Here is a 12,418-nt window from a genome sequence, read left to right as displayed (position 1 = left end):
GGTAACAGCTGCCTACTTGGTGTATTTTTAAGTTATAGAAAACACCTGTGTATTAATGAGAGTCACCTGTCAAGAGCAAATAAATACGAGGATGCACGCCTGCTCCGGGCCTTCAGTCTGGAGAGCTGTTAGCCCCGCCGGGTCTCAGGCTTTTTGTCTCCAGGATAGATCAGCTCTGTTGTGCTGTTTGGGTGTCTGTCTCTCAGATACCTTCAGCACCGCCTGGGTGGGGGTCTCCCGACCGGGCTGGTGCTTGACGCTGGGATCCCGAGGTCCCCGGCAGGGCCGCTGTATTTTGGGCTGGAGAACTTGAGGCCCTGAAAGGCATCTGTAGAGGGTCCCAAACCTGTTTCTGCGCACTTCCGTGAGGCAGCCCAGGCTTCCTGTGTGGGCTTTGGCTCCCCGAGGGTGGGGCATGTTGGCGGCTCCTTTCTGAGCCCACGTTCTCACCTATCTTTCAGTGAGCTTTTCTGCACAGGTGGGACCTGTGGCCTTAAGTGGCATAGGTGAGTGTATCCTGTTGGGGTCATGGGTCATGAGTGAGGAGGTGTGGGGTCATCAAGGGTCAGCCTCTGGCCACTAGGGTTTTCTCAGGGTGCCAACTTATTTCCCACCCTGGAGGGAACGTTTCTCCAGAAGGCTTGCATTTTTGGGAATCTGACCCTGGAGAACACCTTTTGTGAAGCCCTGCAGGGGTTACGGTGGGCCAGGCAGGAAAGGGTTCCTTCAGCCCAGTGTAAGGCAGCTCCCAGCTGAAAGTCATTGGGCTGGTCAGGACTCAAAAACTGCCCAGGCCACATGAGGGGGGTCACAGGGGCCCTGAGGACACTTGGGTGCCACACTGGAGTTCTCCCTCCCTGGAGAGTGGTGGGTGATTGGGCCCACACAGTCATGCCTCAGAGATTCAAGGAATGTGCCCCCCCCATGGCCCTGAATGGACCTGATCCTGTTGAGCAATGGGCCATCTTAGTGGCGCCTCCTTGAGCCTGGTAGGGGGCCGTGCTCTTTTGATGTGGTTGGGTCAAGTCAGCTCTGGCTGGTGCCTGGAGGTGCTGCAGGCTGACCCTGGGGCTCGTGGTCTTTGGGCCAAGGGGGCAGCTCGCGTTCCACTGGGGTCACCCCTTCCTGGAGGTCCAGTGGTGGGAAGGGTGACCTCTTGAGGGGGAAGGCCTGGTGTTGAGGGACCTGTCCTGGGAATTTGCCACCTAGGCAGCTTCTGAGCCAGGGAGTCACCTCCAGTGTGGCGGGGTCTTGAGCCAAAGAAAAGTAGTAGGCACTATGTGGTTTCCGATGGGCCGAGTGTGGCCTGGCTCTGTGTGTATGAGGTGTGCAGGGCATGATGGGGACCCACCGGCGAAAGCACATGGCCCTGGAGTCCCCCAGGCTTTGATTTCTGGCGTGTGCTTGGAGAGGGCACTAAAGCGGGCGCCCACCACACCCAGGGCAGGCTCTGTGACTGCCAGGTCTGCCTTGGCTCTTGGCATGAGGGCCAGTCTCTTTGTTTGCTCATAAGATGGTCGGTTGTCCTGGCTCATGCCCCATGCTCCTGGTGTGGCCCTGGGATTGTTCAGGGGAGCCGGCACAGGCGGTGGAGGTGCTCTCTGGGCCTGCAGTAGGGCGCAGCCCAGGCATCTTGCCCCAGCCCAGTGACCCCCTTGCCCTGTCTTTCCAGGGTTTGGTGGTGGGGTGGTTCAAGGGCGCCCTGTGTCCGTGATGGGTCAGTGTTCTGCATGGATCCTATCACATGGATGTGCCTTACCCACCTTCCCTGCACTGATACTTGAGGCCCTGGTTGGACACATGTCCTTCTCTTGTCCCTGCAGGTGGTGAGCCTGGAGGAAGACTTGTGTTGGGCCTGCAGGCCCAGGGCCAGTGTCCGTCAGCCTGGTGCTCATCCCTTGGTGTGTTGAAGCTCGGACCCTCTCTGGAACCCTGGTCTCCTGCACTGAGCTGTGGTGAGCACATCCAGGTGGTGGGTACATGTGTGGGGAGGGGGTTGTCCTTGGTTGGGTCAGTGATGAGAACCTTATATTGTCCTGAAGAGAGGTGATGACTTAAAAATCATGCTCAATAGGATTACGCTGAGGCCCAGCCTAGGGGAGAATGTTGGAAGAGGTTGCAGGGATCTCTGGTAGGGCCCTGAAGGGCATCTGGAAGGTGCCCAGCCCTGTCTCTGCTCCTCCGTGATGCAGCCCAGGCTCCCTATGGAGGCTTGGTATCCAGGCTGTTGTTCCCTGGGGGCGGGGCACTTGGATGGCTCCTCTCTGGGCCCCATTCTCCCCTGTGTCTTTCAGTGAGCTCTTCCACTTGGGCGGGCCCCCTGGTATTGACCTGCACAGGTGAGTGGATTCTGCTGATGTCCCGAGCCATGAGCCAGGCCATATGGGGTCACCAGGGGTCAGCCTATGGGATACGAGGGTTTCCTGAGGGAGCCAACCCGCATTTCCACGAGAGAGGCATGAGTTTTCCAGAAGAGCAACTTTTGCTGTAAAGGAATGCAAGGAAGATACCTTCCCTGAGCCCTGCAGGGGTGATGGTGGTCCAGGCAGGAACTGTTTTCTTGAGCCTCACCCAGGGCAGGGCTAGCTGAGACTCAGTGCTCAGGTCAGGCCTTGAGGACTGCCCAGGCCACATGAGGGGGGTCAGAGGGGAGTTCTTGGTCCCCTGAGTGTGGTGTGTGAATCTGCCTGTGGGGTTGAGTGGTGGAGACTCAAGGATGGTGCCCTGCCCACAACTGATCGGAACCTTCCCTGCTGAAAAATGGGCCATCCCAGTGGGCCTTCTGGAGCCTGGTGTGGGTGGTGTCTTTTCCCTGGGGTTGGGTCATGGAGGGGGACCCACCAGAGAAAGCACATGGCCCTGGAGGCCGCAGGGTTTGATTTCCGGTGCGTACTTGGAGATGGCACCCGGGTGGGCATCCACCACGCCCAGCGGCAGGCTCTGTGACTGCCAGGTCTGCGGTGACTCCTGGCATCAAGGCCAGTCTCCTTGATTGGCCATGAGCTGGTTGGTTGCCCTGCCCCCTGCCCTGTGATCTTGGTGCAGCCCTGGGGTCATTCGGGAGAGCTGTTGGAAGCAGTGGATGTGGTCTCATGGCCTGCAGTTGGGTGTACCCCAGGTGTCTTGCCTAATCCTAGTGACCCTCTTACCCTGTCTTGCCAGGGTTTGGTGGCAGGGAGGGCCAAGGTGCCCTGTGTCATGAGGTGGTTAGTGTTCCACTTGGATCCCATTTCCATTATGTGAGTCCATGGAGGATGAGCTTGGGTGAGCCGGCACCCCTTCCCACATCCTCTCGTGGAGGCATCAGGCTCTGTTAGGACAGCTGTCCTCTTCCTGTCCCCCAAATGGTGAGCCCAGAAGAAGACTTGCATTCCTCCCACTGGTCCTGGGCCAGTGTCTGTCAGCCGGGTACACAGCCCTTGGTGTTCTGGAGCTTGGGTGTTTCTTGGCAGCCTGGTGTTCTGCATTGAGCTGTGGTGAGCTTATCCAGGTTCCACTGGTGACTCGTGCGGCAGCAGGTGCCCTCATTTGGGTTGACGATGAGAACCTTATTTTGTCTTGAGAGGTTATGTGATGGGTGTTGTGGCAGCTCTTTGTATTTCTTCAGTGCTTTTTGTGTGTTCTGTTGGCATATTTTTTTCCCTTTGTGTGTTTTACTTTCACAAAGGCAGCAGCAAATGTTTTATTGGTGGCGGCATTTTTCGTCTTTTATTTACTTCCTAATTTGGTAGTGTTTTAGTTGGAATAGGCAGTCTCATTGTAGTCTTTCAGAATGATGCCTTTTTTTCCTCTACGTTGTATGATCATGTATAATTTGATCAGTTCGGTGCACCGCCCATCTCCTACTTTATTGAAAAAGATTGTATGGAAATCTAAAGATGAGAAAGGAGACAAGCATGGCAGAGGAGATTTCTTTTGACATAACCACAGAAATTCATTGATATGAGACTCACACCTAAGGGAATTAGCTTTATACCTTCAGGCAATCTGAATTTCAATGAGTTTTCCTTTACAATATCTTCATGACAAAATCTTTTTATCTGAACTTTATACAATTCAATATTGACAATTTTTTAAATTAACTGTTGCCTAGTCCTATATTTAATATACATTTGGCTCTAGGTACATGACTAGAAAAAATTTTTCTATATTATTGTGGACTCTAACAGTGCTTCACCGTTTTGAGTTACTGATGAACTTTCTGTAAGACCATGGTAATGGAGAGGAGAATGTGACAATCAGTATGAACTTCATTTATAAAAGTGAATATCTTGGTTTATTTTTTCTTCATGGTGTGCTTCAGAATGTTCAACCAGGTGTGTCATTACATGGGTTATATATGTTCTATTTTTGGTAATTAAATTCCAAATGGACCATTAAAATATTAAACATTGGCTTTCAAAATGATTACATTTACCTGTTTATACAAAATAGGTGAGCAGTGATCTATTCTTTCCCATCAGTGAGTGATCTAATGGAGTCCTCATTTAAACTCTTTTTTACTGAACATACTTTGATTTAAAGATGGAGACATTTAGTAATTCATTGCAGTCAACTCTTTAGTGATTGTACAAATACAGTACATGTTTTTTGGGTTGCTGTGTATGGTGTTATGATATTTGTGGATCATTGAGGCATTCCTCACAACTGAAAGACTTTGGCAATTTTAGGGGTTGGCTTAAAATTCAGCTGTATGTTACCCTTGATTGAAATTGAATACAGTACAGGTAGTATGAAATCTCTTCACTTATCCTGAGTCTTACTCAGTGTCAGGCCTCCATGTGCACGCCTGGACCCAGAAAGTCTGAAGTCCTGCGTGCCTTGGCTGATCGCCCCCAACCCCCAGCCTGCGTTTGCCGTGATCTGCCTGCCTCGGCCTTCCAAAGTGTTGGGATTACAGGCATGAGCCACTGCACCCGGCCCAAATTCTGATTCTTTAAATTTACTGTAATTCCTAATTTACATTTCCTGTAACTCCTAATGTTCTTAGATGCTTGGCACTAAGACCCTTGCTCTTTTTCTCTCATTGGATGATTTAGTAAGTCCTACTGGCACTGTTCTATTGAGTGGAGGTGAGAGGCTGCCATTGCTGACTGAAAAATTCCAAATAATAATTAGATTTATTCATTCTGAAAACATGAATATCATGATAGGGTTTTCTTCTCAATGATTGACACATGTGATGCAATTCTCATAAAAAATCCTTTTTGCTTACAATTGATTGTTTTCAGGGTTGAGAAATACGATACATTGATATTTTGCTTAATGCGCTATCGTCATTGTGGTTTAAATATACAGATAAAATTTTCCATAATATTAGTATGATATTTTAACACTGCTAGGATATGTTTTGATCATTGAAGAATCTTGATGACTGAAGTAGATATTTTGCGCAGAATTTTGTCAGCAAGTTGTCTGTAACCGTCCCTATTTGGAGACTGTCCCTGTTTTTGTTAGTGCCTGCCTCTTTCTGCTTCTGTACATCAGCTTACTGCTTACTGACTGGAAAACCTTAAGAGAAACTGCCACGTTGTCTAAAACCTGCTGCGTTAAGTCCTGAGTTACTTCCCCTGCCCCTTTACCTATAAAAACTGTACTATTCTAAGCCAGGATGTTTGCAATTGGGGTAGAAATGTGAGTTTCAATAGTATGTGTTTGCCATGAAACTTGAAATTGGATAAATTGATGAGCAATCTGGTGCCCAACTTTTCCCTCCCAAGTGTTGGGCTTCTATTTTGTTATGATGCCAGTGATAAATTAGACCTTTATACACGCTTATGTGAATGACAATCAGGGCCATTCCTTCAGGCAACATGATTACCACTATGCCTTTTTCTTTTCAATGAATGACTAGCATACCTGATGGGATCTACAAGAGGGAAACTTTTTCACTAAAATTGCATTGATACAATGTTGACAACTTTTGCGTTTATTGTTTTCATCTCTAAGATGTGATGTTTATTTGGTCTAACTATAGAAGTTAACATATTAACTTCTAATTTATGTATGTCAAGTTCCTATGTTTTTTCAGTGTTGGTGGTTTATTGATGATGACTCACAACATAAAGACTATGGCATTATGGCTACATGTTATAATTCTGTTATATACGTATTCCATCATTCACTAAATTAAATACAATTATGAGTAGTATGATGTCTGTTTTCTAAAATCTGAGTTTTACCTGGCTCCAGTATGATCATTATATGATGGAGTGCAAGCAACATGTTGATGCCAATTGTTATTGATAAGGCTTCCTTGAATATATAAACAAGAGTGATCAATTGAAAGTCTTATTTCTGCATTAAAGTACCTGAGATTTTCTCCAAATTCAAGAGATCTGTGTAGTTAGGCTATAGGCCATTTGTTCATCAAACAGAACAAAGACTATCTAATGGATCATTTTTTCCAGTACTAGTCATGTCTCTTCATTAAGAAATAGCATGCTAAGCCATACATACAGGAAGTAACGTTTCTCATCTTGATCTATTGTCTTATTCTCCTCGCCTTAGATAAGGATGATTGAGGAAGAGTACTCTGGCTTGTTCACAGCAGCACAGCTGACACACCCAGATATCTGTGGTGTCCTGTGAACTTTCAACCAGGATTTAAGGATGCCATTTTCGTAGGTGTTTTCAGACAAAGTGAATGTGTGAATGTGGAGTTCCATGGCTGTTTCAACAACACGACCTATTCTTACTTGAGGATATGAGATGACATAAAAACTAGACTGACTGGCCCTTATCTTTTCTGGGGTATTCTAGTTTGAGCTTAAGATAAAGAAATATATTTGAGATACAGTTTATCTCACCCCTTTCTATTAGTTTCTAGAAGACCACTTGTCAATTCTTTCTTCCTGATTTAGTGGAAAACATTTTGGCAGTTCCTCAAAAGGTTAAACATAAAATTACCATATAACCCGACAGTTCTACTCCTGGGTACACACTCAAAAGAATTGAATACAAATGTTCAAATGAATACAAGTACATGAATGTTCATAGCAGCACTATTCAAAATAGCTAATAGGTACAAACAATTCAAAATCCCATCAGCTGATACAGAAAATGTGGTATAGCCATATAATGGAATATTACTCAGCTGTAAGGAGTGAAGTTTTGACATATATTTCAGCATAGATTAACCTCAGAAACAATATGCTAAGTGAAATAAGACAGCAAAAGAGATACATATTGTATAATTCCATTTATATAAAATATCCAGAATAGATAAATCCATAGAGACAGAAGGCAGACTAGTGGTTGTAAAGGGCTGGAAGGTAGGGTAGAATGGGGGATGAGTTTACTGGTTGATGAGTTTACTGTTTCATTCTGGGATGATTAAAATGTCTTGGAACTAGATAGACATGGTGGCATAACATAGATGTAATGAAAACTTTAAAGTGTACACACTGAGCTGGTTAATCTTACGTGAATTTTACCTCAATAAAAGAGTAGACCCAGAACTTTCAATTCTGTTATTTTTATGTGACCACTTTTTATTTTATTTCAAATTTAAAACAGAAGGGGGATGCAAACAACAAAGTGTTAAATTGATGGTATATAGGGAATTTTAGGTTTCCATTTCTTCCCACTAAAATATGTGGCAAAGTGTGTCTGAATCAACCTTATTGGAACTCTGGTAGAAAAATCAGATTTATAAAAATTAAGAGAATGTTTAATCAGGAGAAAGATGGCTTAATCATAGTAGATCTTCATAACATTTTAATTTACTTGAGTCCTACCTGGTCCATAAAGGGAGCAGAGAAGACCTTGTCCCCAAGGAATTATGTTTGTGTCTTTTGACCTGACAAAAGTTTCCCCAAAGGACTAACAGAGGGGACTTTGCTTTGTTTCGCCTAAGTCAAGATTCTTTCAGGGCAGAGCAGCTACATGGAGGACTTTTCCCCTAAAATATTGAAAGACAAATGAATAAGTCATTGCTGCCTAGGACCTGGAGAATTTTTAACTTTGTTATTCATTCTAGACATTTACAGAAGCCTATCAGGTCACTTGCTAACGTCTAGTAACGTCTTTTTTCCATTATTCTAAGATAATGGAAAAAAGACTTCCATGACCATACATGACAAGAAATAGTATTTACAAAAAAAGAATTTGGAAAGGGCACTAAACAAATAGGTGACCTGACCATAACCCATCATAGGCAACAACAGCAAACCCTAGATAGAAAGGAATCTGATTTCCAGAGTTACTGCATTATCATATTCAAAATATCCTAGCTGAAGGTCTGGCTGTGACATCTGTCACCCCATTGATTGCCAGGATTGATTTGGCTGATCTCTCTAGGCCGGTGTCCCCTTCCATCCTCACAGTTCCATGTGTCTTACTCTTGAGCATACTCTTGCATGCACAGTCAAAGAAGAAGACTTTCCTGGATAGAAGAGAACCATTCTTTGGTCTGTTGTACTGGACCAAGCGTAGAAAGCACCAAGACAAAAGTATGCCAGATTGCAGGGTCATTTATTATGCCAGCGACCACAGAAGACTCAAGTCTCTCCAACCTGTGGCATTGAAAGGAGGTTGCCAAGACTTTTTATACTCGAAAAACCACCTTGGGAGTGGGGGTGAGGAGCGGGGATGGGGATAAAAAGGCTTCAGACATTCCGAGGGCTAGTGGATTCTGTAAATTACCTCCTGGGCAGAGATGGGAGGGGGGGTCTCTGGACATTCCAAGGGCCAGGGGACTTTTGTCATTCCACTTGTTACTTAAGTGGTTTACAGAAGTCAAGATAAACATTTGTTTACACATTGTCTGGGTAGTGATAGAAGTCACAGATCTTAGTTACTTATTACAAGTCACAGGAGCCAGGATGGAATTAGCTTGGGCTGCTTATTTTGGTTATTACTGGTAAGCAAAGGCTAGCAATTCTGGCAGTTACTGATAAGAAAAGGTAAGCAGTTTTACATAGTTTGCAGAACAAACTAGCAGTTCTATTTACAGAAGCCAAGGCCAGCAGCTATTGTGAGGAGAATGGGACAGCCGTTGCAACTTATTTTAAAAACAGTTTTGCATTTTATAAAATGGTGTTGCTTAGGTTCTGGCTCTAAGCTAGCATAGTCAAGGATATAATGGTTGCTGTGTTCCCTGGTAGAACCTCCAAACAAAATATCCTAACTGGGTGTAGTGACTCAAGCCTGTACTCCCTACTCTTTGGGAAGCTGAGGTGAGAGGATCACATGAGCTTAGGAGTTCAAGTACAGCCTGGGCAACACAGTAAGACCCCATCTCTAAAAATAAAAATAAATGATCCAGGTGTGGTGGTATGCACTTGTAGTCCCAGCTACTCATGAGGCTAAGACAGGAAGATTGAGTTCAGAAGGTTGGGCTGCAGTGAGTCACGAGATTGTGCCACTGCACTCTAGCCTGGGTAACAGAGCAAAACCATGTCTCAAAAACAAACAAAAAGATATTAGCAGAAACTGTCCCAGAGGGAACAAAGATATTAGACTGAACTAGACTAGACAAGTACATGTCTAGTTAATAACTACACATCTAACACAGATCAGCAAACTCCAAGTAGAATAAACTCGGAGATCTACACCAAGAAACATAATGACAGTGTTCAAAGATAAAATCATGAAAGCCACAGATAGAATTGAACTGTCACATACAAGGGATCCTCAATAAGATTAACAGCCAGTTGCTCATCAGCATTAAAAAAGGCCAAAAGGAAGTGGGGTGACATATTAAAAGTACCAAAAGGAAAAAGCCTGTAAACCAAGAATTCTATATCTGACAAAATGATTCTCCAAAAATTAAGAAGAAATTAAGATATTCTTAAAGAAAAGGTGTGTGTGTGGGTGGTGGGGGTAGAGTTGCTAATAGAGCTATATTAATCCCCAAGTGTTAAGAGAGTGCTTCACACTGAAATCACATGACAGTTGGCATTAGCTCAAAGCCATATGAATAAATAAAGGACACCAATAAAAGTAATTATATAGGAAATATAAAAGCCAGTATTACTGTATTTTGGGTTTGTAACTCTCTTTTCTCTTATATGATTTAAAAGACAAACATAGCTAGTTATAAAGGTGTGTTAATGGGCATACAATGTATAAAAATATAATTTGTGACAATAATGTAAGTGGGGAGGCAGAGGATTATAGGAATAGTTTTGTATACTATTAAAGCCAAGTTAGTATCAATTCAAACTAGATTGTAAAAATGTAGGATTTTAGTTAAAATTCCGAAGATAATAACTAACAAAATACAGAAAAGGAAATGAAAAAGGAATCAAAATGCAACAGTATAAAAGTCAAATAAAAAAGAATGTATGTACATATAGTAGAATTAAAGAAAAAAGGTAGTACAGATACAGAAAATAGCAAAATGGTAGAAGTAAGTTCTTATCACATTTAAATGTAAATGGATTAAACTCTAATTGAGTTTAACTTTAATCAAAAGTCAGATATTGGCAGAATGAATTTTAAAATTATCCAATTGCATGCTGTCTACAGGACATATACTTTAGATCCAAAGACTCAAATAGGATCAAAGTGAAAGAATGAGAAAAGTTCTATGCAAATAGTAAACAAAAAGAGAGCTCAGGTAGCTGTACTAATATCAGACAAAATAGACTTTCAGTCAACAATTCTTACAGAGCAAAAAGATTGATTCAATAAAATTCCTACCAAAGTCCTAATATTGTTTTTGCAGAAGTGGAAAGGTTAATCCTAAAATTCACATGAATTACAAGTGACCTCAAATTTATAAAACGTCAAGGTTTATTCTTGAAAAAGAACAACATTGGAGGACTTATATTTCCCAATTTCAAAACTTATTACATAAGCTAGAATAATCAAAATTTTGAAAGTGGCAGAAGAATAGACATACAGAATTTTACAGTGGGCCAGAGTCAAAAACCTTTGTGGAAACTTGTTTGCATATCTCTATGCACTTCTTTGTGATATGATAAAGTTTCAACCATTTCAGCCTTATTTAAGTGATATGTATGTTATAGTAATCTTGGCATATTTGGAACTAAAACCATGGTTATTTTGGATCCAAGTGTGTCCTGCTAGCAGAGATGCTTGGAAGAAAGTTGCTGCCTTTGACAAATTAAAACTTCAAAGAGCCCCTTGGAGAAAGTCATATCACATCAAAGAGACTGGATTTATTCAGGCAACATAATTATCATTAATGATTATCTATTTTTAGTGAGTGACTGATTTGCGTGCTTGATCCAATCTCATGAGAAAATCTTTAATTTTACCTGAACTTGATTTGTGAAAGTTGAGAAATCTCATAACTCATTGGTGACATACCTAATGTGTAGTATTTGGGTGTAAATATATGGTTAAATAAATTTTAATGGTGTTAAGAATGTTTTGGGGCCAATGATGAACTTCTAATAATTGAAGACAATGACAGTTAAGAATATTTAATCCTTTGATTCTTTTATCAGTAGCATCTGGCATTTATTTATAGCATATACTTTCAGTATTTTGGTAATAACAGAACCACATAGCACTCAGCAGCTGAAAATCAGGTATCAAGTTGCTCAACAATTAATTCAATTTCGTATTTCACAGACAAGGTGTGTTATGGAATCTCTCACATTCTCATCCTAGTTGTCACACTCTTTCAAAAGTCATGACATGATGACTGAAACATCATATTATAAAATCATAGAAACCTGAAAGCAATATAATGGGAACGCATATGTTTACTCCTGTGTTTAGACCACAAGATTATTTTTATTATAGAGACTGTACAACTTAATCACAAAATTTTTCAACATTATGTCAGTGTAATTTCAGTAAAAGGAGGTATTTCTCCTTTGAATGTTCCATCAAGTAGATCAGAACGAGCCCCTAATGGTATTCATGTTTGTTGAATGAGTAAACATAAACATCTGAAAGACCTCATCAATGCCAACAATGGTACTTGAAACAGTGGTACTGTTGTCAGTGTCAATACTGGGAGTGGATTTGGGTTTCTTTTTCCCCTCTGGGGAATTTTGTTTGGAGCTTAAGACAGTTAACTGTTTGTGGGATTTTCCCCACCTTGTTTATTTGCTTTACAGTGAATAACAAATGTTGAGTCTTTAAGCATCATTTAAGTAATATGTAATTACTAATTTTCCTGCACCCTTTTCTCAATGAGTGTTTCAGTAAGTCTTACTGGCAGGAGATGCACCATTCCATTGTTTAGATGTAAAGGGCAGCCTTTATTGATAGATAAATTTTAAATAAGTTATTGAACTATTAAGATTCACCTCTAGGGCCGGGCGCGGTGGCTCAAGCCTGTAATCCCAGCACTTTGGGAGGCCGAGGCGGGTGGATCGCGAGGTCAAGAGATCAAGACCATCCTGGTCAACATGGTGAAACCCCGTCTCTACTAAAAATACAAAAAATTAGCTGGGCATGGTGGCGCGTGCCTGTAGTCCCAGCTGCTCAGGAG

General features: G+C 42.6%; 1 protein-coding gene, 1 long non-coding RNA gene and 1 other non-coding gene across 3 annotated transcripts in view; all 3 read left to right on the top strand.

The window, feature by feature from the left end:
- The window catches only part of LOC108301581, a 50,094-nt gene extending 47,603 nt beyond the window's left edge, over nt 1-2,491 (top strand). Inside the window, exons 13-14 of the mRNA XM_037737264.1 lie at nt 1,822-1,955; nt 2,295-2,491. Of these exons, the coding sequence (XP_037593192.1) occupies nt 1,822-1,955; nt 2,295-2,491 (331 nt within the window). The remainder of the gene's footprint in view (nt 1-1,821; nt 1,956-2,294) is intronic.
- LOC119470626 lies at nt 2,009-2,090 on the top strand. Its single transcript, XR_005199564.1, has one exon. It is a non-coding gene; the product is annotated as a small nucleolar RNA SNORD115 (small nucleolar RNA).
- A 4,018-nt stretch (nt 2,492-6,509) lies between the features above and the next one.
- The window catches only part of LOC119470594, a 60,173-nt gene continuing 54,264 nt past the window's right edge, over nt 6,510-12,418 (top strand). Inside the window, exon 1 of the long non-coding RNA XR_005199527.1 lies at nt 6,510-6,623. This is a non-coding gene — a long non-coding RNA (uncharacterized LOC119470594). The remainder of the gene's footprint in view (nt 6,624-12,418) is intronic.

This window comes from Cebus imitator, unplaced genomic scaffold (genome assembly GCF_001604975.1).
Source record: "Cebus imitator isolate Cc_AM_T3 unplaced genomic scaffold, Cebus_imitator-1.0 Scaffold36, whole genome shotgun sequence".
NCBI lineage: Eukaryota > Metazoa > Chordata > Mammalia > Primates > Cebidae > Cebus > Cebus imitator.
Note: the sequence above shows the minus strand (reverse complement) of the source record. Positions and strands in the feature narration are given on the sequence as shown.